At 39.7% G+C, this 22,264-nt stretch overlaps 1 protein-coding gene across 3 annotated transcripts in view; it reads right to left on the bottom strand.

The window, feature by feature from the left end:
- Positions 1–3,427: 3,427 nt before the first annotated feature.
- ccdc24 (coiled-coil domain containing 24) overlaps positions 3,428–22,264 on the bottom strand; it is a 43,298-nt gene continuing 24,461 nt past the window's right edge. For all 3 annotated transcript variants that reach the window (XM_002931441.5, XM_012961582.3, XM_031900943.1), the window contains 4 exons: positions 12,318–12,372; positions 7,261–7,330; positions 6,626–6,722; positions 3,428–5,017 (listed from right to left, as the gene is read on the bottom strand). In XM_002931441.5, coding sequence (XP_002931487.4) covers positions 4,441–5,017; positions 6,626–6,722; positions 7,261–7,330; positions 12,318–12,372 — 799 coding nt within the window. In that variant the 3' untranslated portion in view covers positions 3,428–4,440. The remainder of the gene's footprint in view (positions 5,018–6,625; positions 6,723–7,260; positions 7,331–12,317; positions 12,373–22,264) is intronic.

The raw sequence follows: 22,264 nt of genomic DNA on the forward strand, positions 1-22,264 counted from the left end.
TTATATACAGTAGGAGCAAGGCCAGTGGGGCGTATATATTTCCACTCAGGGAATGCCTCTGTGTAACATTTAGCACTCATGGTATAGCAACCTACTGTGAGGGGCACAGGAGGCTGAAGCTCCCCTGCCTGCTGGGAAAAACATGGCGGCAGCAAACTGGATGGAACCTTTTACCCTTCATTCATAAAGGATATTTAGACTTAAATGTTACATAGATTATCCATTAGTTTGTGAAAAGGAGGCCTTGTAGCCATGCTCTATATTAAAGTATACACGTGTCAAGGAATAGATCCATGTAGCCATGTATCCCAGGTGCATATGTGTAAAGGAAAAGTCCATGTGGCCATGTTGTAATTGTGGGTGCACAGGCATCAGGCACGTTTCCCAGAGGGCCATAGTGAGGCAGTTGCCACTGAGTACTGTAAGTGACAGAATAGATATGTCCCTGACACCCTGTTCACTTTCTCCCGTGAGCGACTTATTTACTTTTTTTTTTCTTTTTAAATCTCCCTGTTATCTTTTGCCTAAACCATTAACTGCAGAAATATATCAGGTTTGGTCTAATTGTCTGGATTCCATATTTTAATATATTTTTGAATGTACAATTTTGTCTGTATCTAGCTGTGTAGAAGACAAATGTGTAATTGTGTGTCAGTGGAAATGTAGCCCATGTCCCCGGGGCTACACCAGCAAGTATTATGGCTTCACATAGTCTGTCTGTAATTATTTTTTTAATAACTTCTTTCTCTGAAACAAAATATATATAATTTAGTTCTTGTTTTGTTTATTTCATTTTTGCTTTATTTCTTTGTTCTGTATTTCTCACTTCCTTCCGTCATCCAATCACATTTTTCTGTATTGGTAGCCATTCTCCATTGGTCGCCCATATTTCCATCCCTGCATCTATTCCGCAGCTCCATGTCAATTTGTGAGAACAGATAATAGGCAGGTTCAGTGCCACAAGTATAGCTTTTACATTTTAGCTGCAGATTTCCATGAAAAATAAAGTTTTTATGTCATTAAAGGGGATATAAACCCCAAAAAAGCCATCTACAGTAACAGGAGCACGTATGGAAGCAGAACAGGAAATATCAGTCAGTGTTGGCTAGCCAGACACTATGGCTTCCCACTCTCTATTCATTCCTATGGGATTTTTAGAGGCATATTTATCAAATGGTTAACTGCCACACTGCTGCACGATGCCAGGGCCTGAGAGAGTGCGGCCTGCCCAGCATAACAATAGCCTTTGGGCACAAGTAGAATGTGGCCAGCTCGGTGGCACTTCAGCAAAGAGTAAGACCAAGCAATGCACATCCTTAGACAGCGATACAAAGGGATCACTTGGTTGGACTCTCATGCTCGCATGTTCCTAACATAGAAAGCTATTAAACCGGAATTTAATCTTGGAGCTGGACACTTGCCAGAAGGCACAGTCAGACTTAGATGCAGTGGATATGATCTCCAAATCATTCCATAAAACTACTCCAGCTGCTCCAGTTCCTGGAGCAAAGCACAAGAATATACTTCCTATAGTTTAGTTAATAGTGGCTCCACAATGGGCCCCTACACTGTTCATTCCCATTTTGTGTAATGTGCCCAGAGTGTACAAGTGAGTGGGGCAAAAACAATGACAAGTAAATTAAAAAAGGAAAAAAACTTAAAGGGACAGTATACAGGTAAGACACTACCTCCCTGTAGGGTCTTTGCTCACAGAATTCAGAATCTTGGCAGAAACTGAAACCTTTGCTCCTGCCCTTTGTTGCTTTCCTGGCCGCTGCACAAGCTTGCACACAAGATGGCCTGGTTTGGTCGGCTTCCCGTTCCAGTTAGTGTGAGCATGAGACAAACTGAAGGTGGCCATACACACGCAGATTTAAAGAAGGAAAGTTAAAATCACTGGGGGGTGCAAATATTAGGCACCCCCACTGATTGTAATCACTTACCCGATACCCCGGCTAGTGCTCCTATGAGAAGGGAACTGCACCGGCCCAGGGTACCTGTGAGCACACTTTCCTCTGCCCTCTCTCTTTGTTCTTCTGTTCTTCCAAATCCCGGGGCCGGCACACACGCAGTAGGGTGGAAATGCCAACTTTCTTGTTAAACTTCACCTTTTCACTCTGCTGCACATGCACAAGCAGCCCAAAGACAGAAGAGGATTGCTTGGCCACAGTGCAGTTTTCTGCTAACAGGAGTACTGGCCCAGGGTATCAGGTAAGTGATTACAATTGGGGGGGGGGGGGGGGGGGGGGGGAGATAACATTTGGCACAATAAGTGTAACTTTCCTTCTCCTTTAAGCTGCCCCAATGCCTTTAATGACAGATTTGAGACTGGAGACATCACAAATGACTATGGGGATGGAAAAGTTCTTACTACATTAAATGAAATCAGACAGAAATTGGGTTTAACCTGGAGCATTAACCTTTATATGTGCCCAACTACCCAATTACATCCTTGTCATGGTGAGATGCTTGTCCTAAGCAGCAGCAGGAGGTGCATTCCCATCCTAGAGTAATTCTGGGCAGAGGAGATGCCTAGGGAGCAGCCTGTATGTATGGATCTATGCAGCAGCCTTCTGTACTGGCTCTGGCACTGTCACTTCAGTGTCCCTTCCCAAACCCAAGTGGGTCTGGCCATGCTAGGTGGGCTGTGCCTTAATGCCAATAAGTGTATAATTTGAGGGTAAATGCTATTTTGTTGTGTTGGAAACCACAAGAATTTTAGGAGAGTGTCACAACAATGTTACACACGTGTGAATGTAGTGAGCTAAGGTGATCTGATCAAATATTGGACAAAAGGGATAAATGCATATCTACCATCAACAATTAATGTACCGAGGATGTATCACTTATTCTACAACCTACAATGTACCTTTAAATAGGAAGGTCACGTACCTGTGTGATGTGGGACGGACAACTGGCCGAATATAGAGGCAGATCAGTGGGTGCAGCTTCCAGTGGAACACAAGGAGCATGTAACAAGGGGTTGATGCATCTGGTTCCTATGTCAGCCCCATGTTACAAGGCACTTTGTTTTTGGCTATAAATATAATCCTTGGGGGGTTTTTTTCTCCAGCTCATGTTCCCATATTATCCCAGAGCTGTACCCTCAGTGCAACAAGGAATGCATGTCATGTGTCGGCCCACGCGTCTCTTCTCTTCCTCTCCTTCCCCCCAGAAGCCCCTTCAGTATTTGCTGATGTGATGATACTTTTTAACTGTTCATAGCAATAATTGTGTAAAAAGCACACTGTTGTTCAGTTACAATGCTGTACAAGTGACGTGTAGGATGATAGAGATTTCATTAAATTTATATTTCAATCGTCTGTGTGTTTTTATTGCACTCATTAGGGGCAGTTATTTCACCTTTGCTACTGAGATACCTGGTCACCTGCTTCTAAACATTAGCAATGCAGAAAGTGAATAAAAGTACATGTTTTGCTCAATATTTATTTCCTAGTGTCAAAACACAGCAAATATATTTGTGAGTTTTACAAACATGGTGAGACCTGAGTAGCACACACACATATAACTGTCTGTCTGTCTATACTGACACATTCTATAGCAACATTCAAATCATTGTATTCTCATATTCTGCAGCACTCAGCAGAGATTATACATCATTCATATCAGTCCCTGCCCCAGTGGAGCTTACAATCTAATGTCCCTATCACATTCACACACTGTAGGGCCAATATTATCAAGAGTCAAGTAGCCTGTCTGTATATTTTTGGAGTGAGGGGGAAACCAATGCAAGCACAGGAGAACCTTCAGGCAACGTTGAAGATAACACCCTAACTGGAATGGAACCCAGAATCCCTGTGCTGAAAGTGCTTCCTCCTATTCAGCAATTCTAAAGTGCTGGGGAGAGGACGAAGTTTTCTGCATGTCCCGCCCCCAGTGCACCATTTGTGAGCAAAGTTCAGGTGCAGCTGGGCAGCATGTCACCCCTAAATTTGTGCCACCCTAGGCCAGGGCCTTTGTGGCCTCTCCACAAATCTGGGCCTGGCTGTAAGATGCCATAGACAGTCACTATGTATTAGGTCAGTGGGGAGGCTGTTTGGGCCTCTGTGTACTTGATATGCCAGGGCCTACTTAGAGAATCCCAGTCCAGGCCTAGTCCTTTCCTTAGAGAATATTGCACCAATTGGAATAAAACCAATGGGCCCTTTTACCTCCCGACACCTCAAGAATGATTTGTATAAATGAGATAAAAACAAATTTCTTCCATAGATGTTTCATTATCTTTGCTGGCCTAAAGATGAGTTGTAAATGCTGCCATATTGGGTTTAGAGAAGAGCAAGTCAGGGCATATACCTTAAAGCCAAACTTTCTTCCATGCCTTATTGTGGAATTAGTTGTGCTCTGTATCATCAACAGAGCAATACATTCCTAATATCCTTACTGTACAGAGTTGCAGGAATATCAGAGTAGAAATGTAGATTAAGAGTGCGACTGCTGTGGCCTCATTCTCCGGAGAGATAAAAGTGAATTAGAACTGTTAGACGGTCGCTGCACTGCCGGTGGTGATGGAACAAATGCCAAGTCCAATTTTTGGGGCACCAGTCCATGGCTGAATAGAGTCTGAGTCTGCTCTGTAAGAACACAATCCTGAGGCAGAACTTTCCCCAACAGTCTAGTTGCTAATGGTTCTGGATTAGCTGGAATGTCATATGAAAGGCATTTGTTGAGTGGGTCTCGTCTCTGTGCAGCGCTTGTACTTTTAATGTTCCTGTGCGATGCCACAGTCATTCCTTTCTCTATACTTTCCTCTGACCCAACAAATGTCAGCTTTGCAGAAGCCTTAGGCTGATTTGGTGCGGATGGAATTAGGGATGTAGGCATCACGGGCGCAAAAGAGAGGGCGCTGTTTCTCTGTGCAGCAGGTGAGCCTGGCATGGAAGCTGGACTATTAGGAGAGGCGCTACGTTCAGAACCCTGCAGGTTGCCAGAGAGAGGCCGATTGCTCAATGTCAATTTCTGTGACCCAGATGGGATCCTTGGGACTGATTCTATAGATCTGGGAAACAAAAAGGCATTAGAATTAAACTGAAAGCAATTCATTTGAATGGCTACAAATGCTTTAAAGATGGACAACGTGGGGCTACAAGCGCGGGAAGGTCTATTTCTATGATGTTTCACAATTATATACCCAGAAATACACAGACGCACATAGGGGTGATTATATCACTAACTGCACACATAATATGGGTCATTAATTAGCACAAGTGCAGCCACGTTTAGGTGCCGACAGTCAATTGCATAAAAAAAAATCCAATTCATTAAAGGTATTTGCTTTAACATGTGCTCCCTGCGCTTCTGTATAGTGTGCTCAGCATGGCTGCCTTCCACCTGCCTCCTGCTTGGCATTTAGCATAGGGACGCACCAAATTCAGGATTCAGTTTGAGATTTAGCCAGGATTCTGTCCTTTTCAGCAGGATTTGGTTGAATCCATGTGCCTGGCCAAACTGAATCCTTAAAATCATGTGACTTTTGGTCACATAAAATTGTTCAATTCGCATGTGGACTAATTTGCATAAGCAAGTTTGGATTGGGCTCGGGATTCGGGCAAATTTTTCAAGAAGGATTTGGCCAAATCCCCAAAAAAATGGATTTGGATCCATAATTTAGCACAGTTGTGCCTGCCTGAGAAATCCTTAAGCTTCTGGCACCTCCAAACCAGGCAGTAACCCCAGCATTCCCACAGCAGCCTGCGCCAATCTCTGCAGTGTAGTGCAAGCATCACATTTTCAGCATAACCCACAATTACGCCAGGCACCTCTCCCCAGTTTGAAAACAATGCATTGTGGTTTAAAATAAAATATGATGATTGCACTTAGTGAGGTAAGTAAATGAGTCTTGATGTGTGGCTACTGGCTACAGAAGTCCAGTGGCACTTGCCCAAACCAGGGGAGTGTTTCACATCTCCAGCTTATATTACTGTATTTTGCACATTTTGGTGCTGACAGGTGATTGTTTTTTATTCCAGTCACACCCACCCACTCAACAGAAAGAAGGTGCCCTATATTTCTTTATATCCCTGGTTTGTTAAAGGAACAGTAACACCAAAAAATGAAAGTGTATTAAAGTAACTAAAATATAATGTGCTGCTGCCCTGCACTGGTAAAAGTTGTGTGTTTACTTCAGAAAGCCTACTATAATTTATATAAATAAGCTGCTGTGTAGCCATGGGGGCAGCCATTCAAAGGAGAAAAGGCACAGGCACATAGCAGAAAACAGATAAAACACTATTGTATTCTGCAATGTAACCTGTGCCTTTTCTCCTTTTTTCCAGCTTGAATGTCTGCCCCCGGGGCTACACAGCAGCTTATTATATAAATTATAGTAGTGTTACTGTAGCAAACACACCAGTTTTACCAGTGCAGGGCAACAATGCATTCTATTTTTATTACTTTAAAGCTCTTTCATTTTTTGGTGTTACTGTTCCTTTAAAATGTAAGTACATTTTTCCTCATCCATTTCTAGTGGCTCTGCCTTTGCAATAGGCTTAGATCCCTGAGCTCTGATGAGTGCATTTGTCTCTAGGCCACAGCAAGGCATTGTTCTGTAGTGAACATAAGGCTCCCATATCTTGTGTGCATTGGTGAGCAAGTCAGATGTGATTACCTTGACACTTTCAAGTTCTTTTGGGAGTCTCTTGAGGTTACTGCAAGTTGGTTAAGTTGTAGGTCTCGCTCAATGACCCGCCTCTCCTGCCTTAGTTCTGGGAAACAAATTGTTTTTATGATTTGTGTGTTGTATGATTAGTGGTATAGCCAAACCCCCAAACCTTAACTTGAACCCTTTTAAGAAATGTAGCAGGAGACCCATCTGCCCTGGTGCCCAGATCATTCCCCCCCCTCACATTCACATCTGTGTAAAGTGCCATTTACTTGAAAGATGCCACCTATCTGATAATCCCTGGGCTCCAATGCCCTTACAGAACCCTGAAAGCTGCCATCAGGGACCCTGAAACACTGCTGTGTCCTTAGTGTAAAGTATCATCCATCAACAGCACTTTAATTTTCTCAATTTGTAGATGATCAATCATTTCACAAAGGGTTTTAAAAGTAAGGCTAAAGGTGTGATGGACACAAATGGGGTAATAAAAAGTAAAAGGAGAAAGGAAAAAAGTTGGCAAGAAATATATATATTATATAGATTGAGATAAAGAAACCAGGTAGAGCATCAGCTATTTGTGCTGCATTTTGTTTCTGCCCTCACTTAACCACAGGCAGATATCCCAGTGTTAAATCCACTACCTGCCAGCGATGGCTCAGGGAGAGAAGTCTGCACCTCTGTTGCATAGACATGTTCCTCTTCTAAGCGTTGCTGTGTCATAGAAAAAAGTTATGTTCCATCACTAATGGCATATAAATAGCAATAGATATTTACAGACCACAAAGAAAAAACAAAAACAATTAAGCAGTTTAATAGCACAAGCAGTCTGTTATTTAAACCAGAGTTGTCAGATGGGAAACTTTAAGGCTGATGCCACACATGGCGTTTTTACGCTGCGTATTTTCTAATTCTCTCGGTGGCTGAAAAACGCCTGATATCATCATCCATAGAAATAGCTTGAAAAGACGCGAAGCAAACCACACAAAGCGTAAATACGCTAGAAAACGCCTTAGCACGGATTTTTCAAGCGTAGGCTGAAATACGCCAGTACTTGCAAAGCAAGCTATTCCTATGTATACGCAAAGGCAGCTGCCAGACCTAGCGGAAATACGCAGCGTTTTTTGCTATTTCCCACTATTAGCACCATGGCAACGGGATTTGCTTACGTCACCAGTTCTAGGCTGAAAAACGCCATGTGTGGCTTGTGCGGCGTTTTTAGGCTGAGAAAAAACGCAGCGTAAAAACGCCACGTGTGGCATCAGCCTAATCTGTTATGTGTATGGCCACCTTTACTCTTTCTGCCTGAGTTTCATTTATTCTCATCAGAGAGAAACTGGAAAAAGTAGGAAGAGTTCATCTTTCTCCAGAAAAGACACATAAAGATAGGGGTCCACTGGGAAAACTCCAGGTTTTGGCTGGCCAGTCTGAAATTGCACTTACTACATTTAAAAAAAAAACAAGTTAAGGTTGATTTTACCCTATAGATTAAGAAAGACAATAGATATAGATTTCAAAGCTGAACATGTATACTGAGGTGTGACAATAACAACATTATTATAAAAAATAGTTATCTAATGAACCACAACAATATGTAGTATTCTAAAATCAGTAATGCAATGTAGTAATATTAATGCTGTATTACAGAAGAACATACACTAGAGGGCAGTATTATCACAGTAAGATGTGCCAGAGGCTTCTGAATGCCACACTGCAGGAAGCCCTAACAATGCATCTGACGCTAAATAAACTGAACTAAATAAATTCAGGGTCAATAGAACAACCTTTGTGCTAGGGACGACTTTCTGCACATTGTAATAAAGTTTAATCTGACAATGTTATATGTGGAATGCACAGGCAGGTTGACTGACTCTTGAAACTGACATGTGTGTTCATGGTAGATTGGAAGCTCCACTGGGGCAGGGACTACTGTGAAGGATAAATGATGTCAGTAGAGTGCTGCGTGACATGACAGTGCTATATAAAAGTTAGCACTAATAATAAGAATACAATTATTCCTGTGTGCTCCAGATCTGCTGCACTGTTGCACAGTATGTGTGTCTGCCTTTGCTGTGGGGGAGCCGCTAGTGCAGTGTATGTACCTAAAAAGCCCACTTCAGCATTAAAGAATGGGTTTGGCTCTTGTTTTCAGCTACATGGTAGAATCACTATTTCCAAGTATTCAGAATAGTAGAGAAACAGCATCTCTATAAGAGAGGCTAAGTGCAGTTCTAATGCTAGCTTTGGGATTATGGCAAATCTCTCTCAGGAAACCAGCAGCAATCAAACCAGCAGGAACCGCTGGCGCCACTTCTAGTCCTAAAGAGAGGGAATGGTGTTGCTTACAGCAGGCAGGGAAAGCAGCGTGGGCTTTATAAAGGCAAGAATTGTTAATCAGCTGGAAGCTATGGTGTGGGTGCTGGGAGATGTCAGTTGCTGGGGGGTCACAGGTAGGACACCCCTGGTTTGCAGTTGGGGCCTTCAGCATGTATTCATTGCTCTTGGGCTACCTCTTCTCTAGCTACAACTCTAAATGCCAAGCCATAGCAGGCCTACAGTTTAAACTACATACCAGTTATAACTGGCACTGCTTCTGACTGCTGGTTGAAGTTCAGTTACTGGAACAAGTTGCCAAAGTTTTCTTCACAATATAGGGGAAGTCTAGGAGGACTGTTAATTATTTTAACAAAAGGTGAATCGGTACAAAGAGCTAAGTAGTCCTGCTCCTAAAAACACATTCTCATAGCAACAGAAAAAGAACTGCCCCCATCTCTGAGTATCTGCAGCCATCTTTAGCATAGGGTTGGATGTGGTTCAAACAAGGCCTGGTATAATTGGTATGGGGGCAATTCTTGCCCTTGTCCAAAGCAAATAAATATGGAAGTGTTGTGAGTTATTTAAATGGAAATTTATATAAAAGCATTTCTAGACGGGCTAATTTGGATGTTTTTAGCCTATTTACAGATGTTTTAATAGGCTTTTATACAAACATATAGTGAAACCTGACGTCTACCTCATGTGACTGCAGCTTAGCAAGCTGAATTGATTAAGATGTCCCTGATTTTTCATGTGATCTGGCAACCTCATGGAACAAGGCTTATCCCGAAAAATGCGTTTTTTTTCACAGTGAAAGAAAAAGAGTCAACAAAAATCTTACTAACACAACGATATCTCAATGGAATATCAGTTTAGATATTACCAGCACTTTTGCTTTATATCAACACATGGGATCCCTTATCATTGAACCTATTATCTAGAAAGCTTCAAATTCCAGGAAGGCCATCTCCCATAGATGTAGTAAAAGCAAGCAGTTGCTGGAAGAGTATAAGCTCACCCCTATTAACAGTGGCTCAAGGCGCACATACCCAAGACTTTCAGCATAGGGAGTAATCATTGGAATCAGATAAACAGGCTGGGACAAATCTGGATCTAAGTTGAAACAGAAGCAGTGTATGATAAAAAGTATTCTAGTTCATGTTACATCACAACTTATGGCTTATTTATAGGCTCAAGTGCCCCCTGGTGGCATGACATGTGTAAAGCTGTGATGATGTAATTATGTAAATTAAACAAAATTTTTTTAATATACGGTAAGCTGCTTTTGTTTTAGCTTTGAGAAAAATTTATGCCAGCCTGTTCCACTGATGCCACTGACATCTATTCATTATGACTCCAGTTTGGCTGTATTTGCCCCCTGGCTGGGAATCTGAGAGTCGTCCCAGGCTTAATGCACATTAATATTCAAATCACCCTTTATTTGCCTTCTTCTCCTATGTAGTCTCTATGTAAACCTTCACATTCGTAGGTTTTATCATTAAATCTCTACTTAAAGCCTCAGGGCAATCAAACATTACCATAAAGACCATAATCATCAAGAGGGAATAGATGGTGATGTTCTCTAATCTCTGTGTTTATTCTTGAATGTTTATAGTTGTCAAGGTCTTTGAATAAAGAATTTCCCCTTGGGCTCCTGTATATTACTCTGGAATTCGTTCTATAGTCAGAAGACTGACTTTTGGCTTGATTGAATGGGCAAGCCTGGCTTTCCTCTAAGCTTCCTCCTATGCTAAATCACATTAATATACTGCATAAACAATGAAATTAGGATTCCCACAGAAATACTGCTTGTGGTTTCAGCCTACACATTATCTGTTCTAACAATGGCTCGGCTAGTACTGAATGTTTTGCATTTTGTTAAATATCCAGTCCCCTTACTTTAGTAAGTGGCTTACTGTGCTTGGGTTTTGCTTAAGACATTATACACATACCCTAAAGCTAAGAATAATTTCATCTATAATAGCCACTAATATACCCCCAGGGGAGTTACTCTTTACAAATATATAATCTGTTTCATTTCTACTGACATAGCACTATTAGGGCATAAAGCCATTACTATATTCATCCCTATATAAACTATTTATATGTAGCACTGACAAGGCAATAAGTGTTGGTAACAAGCACAAGAACAGTAAAGCATATTACAATCTGTAGGTGCAGCAAGTGAGCGGATGGCTTTGCTAGATAGATAAAGGAAGCTGTGATGGGGGGCTTTTAGCACAAATCATCTGCTGATTTATCAATAAATGCCAGCAAAATATCAATAATTTTGCACTTTCACAGATCTAAACTGAAAAGTCAGACATAGAAACGCCAATAGCAGAAATGCAGTTTTGCTTGCTGCTGGGGGCTCCAGTCTAAAGGCTAAATAGGGTGAGATATCTAGATGCCCTCCTTGATACTCCTAGATGCCCAGTTTAAGGTTAAGGTTTGAGGAAACAAAAATGTAGATATGCTCAGAACTCCAGCTCTAAGACCAAGACTACAATGTTTTCAAAAACCTGTAAAATTGTTAACAGCTAAAGGGAAACCTGACTACATTTAATTTGTAAGCTCTACGGGGCAGGGACCTCCATCCTCTTGTGTCTTTGGGAAACCTGTATTTATTTGTATTTATTGTTATACTTAGTATTTATCTATTATTATCTTAATAATCCCGTTTGTATTAATGTATTCTACTTTACAGTGCTGCGTACATAAGTAGTGCTTTATAAATAAAGTTATACATACATTTCCGACCTCAAAGTGAGGCTGCCGAATACCTTGAAAATCTCTAGGTTTTATTCAACCCTGAGTGATTTACACCAGACATACCGGAAGTTTGCCACATCCTTAAATTCATGGTTTTATGAGAGGATTATTATTAGCAACATCTACAACTGGCACATTTTAGGCACAACTGAGAATTTCAGACCACTGAGTGAGACTAAGCTAAACATACATGCCTGCATTAGTTGCCCCAAAACTCACCCTAAGGTAAGCCTCCGTGTTGCCTGACACTGATTGGGGGTCATCAAAATGAGCCAAAACTGGGTCCAGACCGAGCATGCAGGCCTATGCATGTCCCAATCGCCCACCAAGATATTCAGAAGATATTCAGAAGGGAGGTTGTGCAGGGAGGGATGTAAGCAAATGCTTTTGTTTTGCCCTTTTATGTTGTGTTTGTCAGCACATCCAGAATAAGCCTACAGGAGTGTGGTGTGAATTATGGCTTCCCTTTCCCTTTAAATACTGCACCTAAAATCTGCATACCCTGTATATGGCAAAAAAATGCATACTTTGTAAGTGGCAAAAAGTGACTACCATTTTGAGGGTAGAAACACTGTTAGACACATGATCACTAAGAAAAGTACACATTACATACCTGTAGAAATGCTAGATCTCTCTCTAGAGTCATACATTCCTCATCCAGTAAAGACCTGTCAAAACATATATAATATATATATACAGGATTATACAGTATATGGTTTTATTTTTTTTAAATCCAGTTACAAGGAAACGTTAATAGTAAAAGTTAATATTAGTAACAGAGCTACAGTATATTTAAATGAGACACTAGTCACAAATAAAGTTTGCATTTGTACCTAATGTAATTGTGAAACGTGATTTATTGACATTTTAACAAAGGTATAGTCATTGTATGAAAGTATAATCAACGTGTTCTATCTCATCCCTTTCTGAGCAGTTCTGTCATGCTTTATAGGAGTATTTACCTGTTTACCAGATTCAATGACCTGTGCATCAAAAACAAAGATCATTGAAACATAATTCTATTAATTTAATAGCAAAATAGTGGCTTTTTGTTTCTCATGTTTTACCATCACTTAAGGTGGCCATACACATTAAGATCCGCTCACTTGGGTGGGCGATATTGGGCAAATTTAGGCTAATTCGGCTGTTTGGCCCTGGGGCCAAACGATCTAATTACAATGCCGGTAATGGGCGCAGTCAGTTCGGGGACTGCATCAACGAGCCAAATCTGTCTAAGGGACCGATATTGGCAGCTAGAATTGGGCCGTGTATGGCCACCTTTACTCATGCGTGAAACAAGTAAGTAAGTAGCAGCGTGGCCAAGGAATTGCAAGTCATCACATAAAGTTGCACCAACTGCAACTTACATTTACTTGTCTTTATGAAAGCAGCATTCATTGCAGATACTTGTCAGGGACTTCATTAAATGCACATACAAGCTAAGTGGCTGGAAAAACATTCTCTTTACAAAGGTCTTGTGTACCATGGCACTTAGCTACAACAAAAACAAATAAGGAAAGGAGAAATATGTTGAGGAATGAAATGATATTTTAAAGAAAGCACTGATTTTCCAAACTGTACAATCACATTACCTCACAATCTCACTTTATTGTATATAATGACATCCCCAACAGAAATATGTCTGGATGTAATAATGTACACTGTACAGGTCACAATAAACATACTGTACAGGACAATGGCCCTCCAAAATGTAATAACTGCCAGCGCTATTTGCACAGTATGTACTCTGAGTAATATGCCTAGCTTTTGGAGCAGACTGTTGAGGGTTTACTGCACACATATTACAAGCAAGTAACTAATGGATTTGAAGGGTGAAAAGTAAATGAAGGCAAATTAAGCCATGAAGGTTTTTGTTGTCAAAGTTGAGAAAGTAGAAAGTAGAACACTGAAGGCCACCCCAAATCCACCTGTTACCCTTCCATATTCTGTTAAGAGATTATATATTTTCAAAAAAATTCCGCTATACACATGTGAAATATAGCAGGCATTGGGCCTGATTCACTAAAGGGCGATAAAACGTGCGCTATTTTTATTGTGCGCTAAAATTTTTACCGCGTCTTAATTTTGGCGATTTTTCGCACGATTCACTATAAGCATACTCGCGCTTTTTTACGCGCGATATTGCATGCGTTATTTAACTCGCAAAAAGACTATTTCAATGCGGTATTTGCCGGTACATGCGCTAAATTACGCAAATAATCGCCGCATATGAATGGTAGCATAGAAATAGTGTATAAAAATTGTTGCCGCATATAAATGATTTATATAAATATTAGCCACATATAAATGGTATCATATAAATAGTAGATGCTTATAAATAGTAGCCACTAGTGATGAGCAAATGTGTTCTGGTTTCTTTAGTGAAAAATTAGCAAATCTTTCGAAAGATCCACGAAACGGCAAAAATGTTGTGCGGGCAAAAAAATTGTTGCTGTGACTATTATTTTTTGACGCTTGTATAAATTTTTGGATGTGCGGTGAATTTTTGCGTGGCAAATTTTTTCATGCGTTTTGCCATTGGTGGAATGTTTTGAGAAACGCATGAAAAAATCCGCCGCGAAAAAAATTCAACGCACGTCGAAAAATTAGCTGCGAATCCATGCCTGGGGAAACATTTCATCACTTGTAGCCAAATAGAAATAGTCACGCAAATGAACACACGCCATGTTAGCCATACATGCCAATACTTGCAGAAAATTACTGTATTAAAAATGAACATTTCGCTGCAAACTGGCGGCTGCGTCACTCTAGGGGAAACACATACTTGAATAAATAACACTGTAAGTCCATATTTTATTGCAAAAAATCATTTACTGTACTTTTGTATAATTTTTCGCCTGCCTGTAGTAGGTGTTAATTTTTGCATAGCCGAATGCGATATTTAGAGCGCAAAAGTTATAGTGAATCATGCGATCGTATTCTTTTCAGCGCGGAAATTAACGCAAAACGGTAAAACTAGTGCAAGAAATACCGCATGCGAAAATGGCGATTTTTCGCACGGGATAATACTATGGTGAATCGCGCGCAAATTATTTTGCGTTTTTTAATGCGAAAAAGCGTGCGATAATTTTTATCGCCCTTTAGTGAATCGGGCCCTATATATTTTCAAAAAAATTCCGCTATACACATGTGAAATATAGCAGGCTTTGTGGTATATTTAAGTCAGGACCACAGTCTGAGTTATTATTGTACTATACTGTATATGGCCAGAGCCATTCAAATAAAACATGTCAGTTTTGCACACCAAATGATGGATAGCTCATACATAACACTGAATTTGTCATTTTTGCTTACGATGACTTAAAAATAAAAATGAATTTGGGGCGGCCTCATAGGTTCCAGCCAATAGGTACAAAGATACAACTATATAAAATACCCACAACTGCAAGACCAACATGAGTGCCGCTGTAGAATCTGTAGCTGATGGGATTTATCCAGACATGTTTTAAGTAGAAATTCCAGCTTTATCTGTAAATATGCTGTTTCCTAGAAAACCTGCCCTTTTGTGTAAAGCAGTGCTGTCTGCCTTCATAGGCGTTATGTGACATTTTTTTATATAATCATCAATTTATTTAGAATCTATTTACATTAGTATTTCCTCTAAGGGATAAACCTTCTACAGTCCAACATAACTAATTTGGCCGAGTCTTCTGAGAACTAAGGAAGCTCCTACATACAGTCTCTGTTAGTGTGTAATAAAACTATAAAATACAATGAATATCCTGTAACTGATATCCTTATAAACAGTGCTTAGTCATATTATCAGTTATAATCAGTGCTTAGTGCTTAGTGATATAATCCCTGTCACATGACTCACTAAAACTTGTGTATTATAATAAATAATGTACTCCTGGGTGAATTATAATATCCTTATATTTTACAATAGTGGTTATGTTTTTCACTATATAAAAACCAACATAATAATGAGACTTTATACCCTAAGCAGTTACTTCTTTCTTATTTCCTTGACTGCACAAAGCACAATTTGAACGCTGGTCTATGTGTAGATTATATGTAATGCTGCTCACACCAGCAGCCACATTACATCATTGCACGTAGAGCTGGCATGTAGAAAAATCAGCACAGATGAATGCAAAATAAAAAGTAAATCCTGGGGCCTTTGCTGAAAGAAATTTCTAACCCATAACAATGTTTAAACACCACTACTGGTCTTCATTTACAATTGCCATTTGTGCAGGGGGGTTAATATAGATATTTCTTGCATAACTATTTTCTTAGAATATCATTGTCAATGCCATAGTAAGTGTAACATGCAAAGTGACTGTGCCCTTAAATGTGGAGAAATCGGTTAAGTTAAAGCCAACAACTAATGCATAACTCGTGTGTCAGTCATCTTTCTGTTTATGACATCATACGCCACAGCGGATCCAGGGATGTAAATTGATTGACATTTTTATGTCCCCTAACCTCCCGAGGATCAGGAGAAGCTACAATTCCAGGTGTGTTTGTGAAACCACAAAGTATATATTTCTCCTGTGCTGAGTGGAATTCTCATTTCACTCTGACAAGTCGTAATTTTAAAATACGTATTGCCAAAACAGCGCAGGGGAATATTCCATCCATTAAGAAGAACAAGGGATTAGCAATGTGTTACTTTGCAATGCGTTAATACACTCAATAAAATATATTAAAGTGTTTAGCTCTTATCTTGCAGAAATGCCATAACATCATAAAAGACAGAATAAGGTCAAATTGCTTAACACAAACTAATTGTATTGAGCTTTCCTAGTAAATGTTGATATCCAATGGCAAAGCCTCCATCTTATAACACATATGACAGTTTTGTGTCAAATAAGGTAAAACAAAAACTTAGATTCATAATATAACCTACTGTATTATATATATATATATAAAGTGTAGGACTGGGGAGCACACCTTCAAAATTACAATACCTGGGTGCTCGAGCTAGAAGTCTAGTCAAATAGAGAAAATGTCGGCACTCGCAGGGTTTCCACAAAAGAAAATAATAAACAGCTTTTAAATACAAACGGTGATGTTTATTCTTTCCAATGTTTCAGTCCTGTACTCGGACTTTCGTCTTTCGTCTTTTGTCCTTATGTGGAAACCCTGCGAGTGCCGACATTTTCTCTATTTGTATTATATATATATATATATATATATATATATATATATATATAAAATAGTCCACACGACAGCACCACACTCCAAAATCCGCTGCTCTGCAGCTGCCCCTGTGCACGGGATAGCATATAAATATCAAAATAAAACAGCCAGCACCAAGGGTCTTTGTGTATTATAATTGTTTGTAATTGTTGTACATGCAATTATAATACACAAGATATTTTTTGAAACACAAAGACCCTTGGTGCTGGCTGTTTTATTTTGATATATATAACATTATCCTACTATCTCAGGGTTTTGCATTACTCTGCATTCATAATACAGGCATCTTGAAATTAGGATCTACTATCCAAGAGCTTCCCAAGAGGTGGGGCTGGCCCTGCCTGTAGCAGAAGATAGGGGTGCTAGGTATGAAGGCCAATTGTGGTGAGATTTTGGTTAAATGCTTTGTTTTCCTAGATATTGCTGGAAGCCAAGGGTGAAGAAAAGTAAGTGATAGATCAGGGCTGAACGTTGCTCAGTGCCATAGATATTCTTGGAAAAAGCAGTGTGCACTTATATCAAAACAACTGTAAGAAAATACGTCGGTACACAAAGAGGGGCTTAATCTGCATAGCTGAAAACCAGTGCACTAGTCTGACTTACAGGTGTATCTGCAACACATATTTTAGCCAATGTTTTACATTAGACCTATTTGCTTGCCTGTAATTATCTGAGAAACTGGAAATGTTTCCCTTTCACCATATTGTACACTGAGCACCACACTGGTAATATGAATACAATCTATGCAGGGGTTTGTGCAATAACAGGTGTATGACTGCCCTTGAGTGGACTCCTGCTGCAAATCAAGGGCACATTTAGAGCGAGTAACTGTGAGCTGTGGTTTGGGAAAAGATGAATGCAGGACTCAGGTGCAGCCATTCCTACCCTCACAAACAAGGACTGTTCTGTATGAGAGGATGCCAGAAACATTCTGGAACATTGCCGAGTTACTCCCATTATAGACTCCACAGCAGAAAACTTCATTTTGCAAATATCAATCTACTTCTTTGTAATTTCATATAAAACACGAAACCTGACATTCTGAGCTGTCTGCTAAGTGTAGAAACTCATTAGCTTCTGCTCTCCCCTTGGCTTTCTGTGGGTTGCATTTTCACACCCCATTTAAATCAGGCAACTATGCAAACAGCAGATGAATGCAGACATGTTAAAGGGGAACTCCAGGTTCCAATTCAAGATTTGTTAAAGAGCCTCACACAACACAGAAAGCCCTAATACACTTATCATTGTAATCTGTTCCTTCAAAAAGTATGAATAAATGTATGCTGAAATCCAGCAGCAAAACAGTTCCTTTTATTCTGCATCATTTGAAATCCTGGCAGGGGAGGAGGGACTAAAACATTAATGTTACAAATTGTAACAACTTCTCCACAGCTTACACACAGCATGCAGGAACTACATAACCCACAATACATTGCACTGTGAAGTTTCTTCCCTTATTGATATCACGTGTGCAGGGGAATTTGGAGGATGCAGGCTGAAGGCAGGCTGAGGGCAGTTGACTATTGTTACATATTTTTTGAGTCTCAAGGTAGTCAGCGAGACCAGCAAGAGAACAGGGGGCCAGTTGCCTATGGTGCCCAGTCGGCTTGGCCTGACACTGGTGGGCTGGATAACATCAAGAAGGCTCCCCTGAGGATTGATCACACCGTAGCATACAGCATAAAAGCATACAGTAATGCAGTTTTAAAAGGAACCATAAGCAGTAAATGCAAAATAAATTTATACTATAAAATACCAAACATAATGTTTTATAAGCAAAATGCTCAATTTTTGTGCATACATTATAAAAAGAAAATAATAAAACATGCATTTTGGATTAGCACAAGAAATATGTTATCAAAATAGATAAAAAAAGGAGAACGATTTTCCAAAGATTTGTAAATTAAGTTTATTATGATAACTGGCCACAAAGATCTAGAAAGCAAACCCTTTTGGCACTTTAACCCCAAATACCTCTAGGTGTTTGGCCTCTTACACCTTATTACCAGAAATTACTGGTTGATCAGGGAGTGCCCAACTGGCATTTTCAATACCAAGATCAATGGATCAATGGGAGAGTTTATGAACCAAACATGTGGCCTAACTCTGGACGTGTTTAGAGTACAGGCATGGTTGAAAAACAGCTATCAATGTACCCTGACACACACAGTTACCAGTAGTGCAGTAATGTGCTCATTAAATGCACTGTAGCCTATGGCCATGCACTGCAAATGGTAAGTCTAATTCATAAAATGCACTTTTCATTTCAAAAGTCACACAAGATTCATTTTTTCTAGGTTAGAAATTCAGATTTGCATATGGCAGTTAAGTGAATATTTTGCCACTGGATTGACAGGTTGATTCAAACCTCCTAAATGGAAGTAAATGTACTGCACTACTTTACATACATTTCTTAACTTCCTTTGGTGTTTGTATTAATATAAAATAAAGACAAATATCAAAAGGTTCTTATTTGGGGGTATTAATCAACCCCAGTTGGGATTTTAACTTCAAAGACTATTTTAGCGACGTCTAGTGTTTCTCGGTTCACTTCACAAGTAATGCTTTCATTAGGATTTGTAATTCATTGCTGAACAATAACCTCTTGTTTCATTAAATGCATGCACTCCTCCAATGATTTCTCTGTAGCCTGGTGTCTGAAGACTTGTTTTATTACATTCAAGAAGTGATGTTTCCTCAGCTATGTGCAGCCCAATGCACATCTCTACAGTAAGCTATATCCTGTACAGATTCGGCTTGTTAGTGATGCATAAGTCAACAAAGACTATATGGAAAACATATTAAGAATTATAAATAGCATTATGTCTGCCACCACTATAAATTATAGGAAGACTATGTAGACTATGAGGCGTTCCATGATCATATGGTGTAAAGGCAGGGGACTGCAAGAGATGTGCTTTCATGAAGGTCACTGGAGTGATTTCTTATGCACTTTCAATATTTAGTTGTTGAAGCATTCCTTTCAGTTTAACTTAAGGCTGGATGTGTTCCAAGCCAGAAGCTCAGGTGCCAAAAGTGTGCACATTTACACTGGCTCCTCTTTTATTAACATGATCCTTTAGTGATCCCCTCCATTCAGCTTTCTCTGCCAGCAGTGGTAGGACATGTGTTTGGGTCACCTACTGTAAGAGGCACACCAAAATTTGAGCAGTAACTGGCTACAATATTACAGAAAAAAGAGGAGCCAGTCCAAAGGTAAGTTATTTCACTGGAGAAAACATTAGAGCTCAACTGAAAGCAAAAAATAGCAACACCAAGGGCTCTGAGGCTTGGCACACTACCAAACAAAAGGTTACATGGCAAACAGAGATCTGAGCAGTTTACTGGGCTGATGGGGTCCACTTAAGGGGCAAATAAAGCCTACAGTATATAAAGCAATATCTGTTTATTTATGTGCATAGAACATTTCTTCATGTATTAGGATTTAAAAGTGTGAGGTGCAGTATTTGCACATATTGTTAGAAGCTCTGTAAAGTGCTGCAAAGACATGAATTAGTCCAAAAACAAAAATTCATTAATAATTTACATATCATTTGGTATGGAAGACATCCAATACTCCTCAAGTGGCTAGACTGACTTTCTAAAATGAAACACTTTGAATTATATTAGAATCCTTCAGAGTAGACCTTTAGACTAGAGCACTGGGCTGCTTTAAAGAAGCCTTCATAAGAAACATATTTTCCACATCCAGATGCAAAAAGCAACCTGGAAGATTTGGGTAACAGAATGGGTAGCAGGACCCAAATTAGGAAAAGGAAATTTGGAAAAAGCATTCAATAGATTTTAAGGACTCCAGACATACAGGGGATGTCTTTAATATAAACATGTACCCAAACTGTATTGGATGCTTTATAATTATTTTCCACAAACAAAATTTTCAATATTTCCTTACAGTTTTGAAAAATAAATAGTTTATCTGTATGCTTCCTCAACCTAACATTTTTTTCCTATTATACTCAACTCAGCAATGTTATGTGTCAGTATTGCATTTCAGCAAAGGAAACCTGGAACAGCACCCTGATTCTTTTTCCAATTAAAATGCTTCATAGCTTGATAATAGGCCAAGCAGGGCCTGAAATGTTGCTGTGGTGTTTACTATGCCATAAATATGCAATAAAGGATTTTAACTGGAAAAGGAAACATAATGCTCTTGCATTTTTCCATTTCCAAAGTGCTCCACTGAGAATTGGCCACTAGAGAAAATGCACCACCTTTTATGAATGTGCCAGTTTTTGTGCTGGCTGCTTGCTTTGTGCCAATAGTGCACTGCAAACTGACCGACTCATGCTGGAATCAGGCAATGAAAGCCAGGGCTGCTCCTGCCATTAGGCCAGGTGAGAGAACCTTGCCTCAGATAGCAGGGTCGGCAAAAAGCTGCCTCTGGTAACTTTAACAGACGAATTTTGGTTTTTTAAAAAGTCAGTGACTTACAACATGATTGTGTTTGTTGCAGGTATACTGAAAAAGTAATACCCCAGCTCCAAGCTAACTAGTATTAGTGACAAACCTTATAGTATACATTTTTATATTAAGTTGGCCATTCATTGAAAGATCAGCTCATTTGGCTAGGTTGGGCTAAATGACTGAATCACATTAACAGGATGGGCGAGGACCACAGCAAGAAGCCGATGTGCTCCTCATTCCAAGGGGATTTTTAAACCTGCACGACTGACATCTGACCGCAAAAGGCTTGGTGACAGGCAAGGGCATGCCTTAGTGTTCATTACGTCTATGGTATTTTTAAATAAGCTAAAACGATAGATTGTTCTGCTTACAGTCAGAACAACCTACGAACATGTAATTTTAAATCGCAATTATAGATGTAAGCAAGTAAAAGTACCGGATGGAAAGATGAACTTCTGTAAGATTTATATATTCTCTACTGCAGAGAAAGTTAGAAAATAATTTGCTAACGCAGCCAGCCTGGCCAGACTTTGGACTCCTAACCTCCAAGCCTAGTTCTCTGGTGTCCACAGATCCTTAGAAAGCTTGGCTCATTTATTTGTTAAAAGCCACAGCTTCTTGGCTCAGGTAAGCAAGTGAAGAGAGCCAAAAAGAAAATATTTCCTCAGAACCAGATGCAGCCTCCAATAAATCTAACTAGCCACAAGAGGCTTATACATATTTTCCTCAAGTACGTCCCAACGTTTTTTTCCAATAATTGTGAAATAAGTAATATCTACTAAAAATAACACATTGAAACACCTCAGTTGTATATGGATTGGCAAACATATTCAGTAGATATCTAGCTAGTAATCCTGAGAAAACACTGATTTGTTTAGCAAACTTAATTATGAAGGGATCATTAAGAAAACAGATGTTCATATGTTCTCAATTACTTAGCTAAAGATGACCATACACGGGCCGATTGTA

This window comes from Xenopus tropicalis, chromosome 4 (assembly GCF_000004195.4).
Source record: "Xenopus tropicalis strain Nigerian chromosome 4, UCB_Xtro_10.0, whole genome shotgun sequence".
Classification (NCBI taxonomy): Eukaryota; Metazoa; Chordata; class Amphibia; order Anura; family Pipidae; genus Xenopus; species Xenopus tropicalis.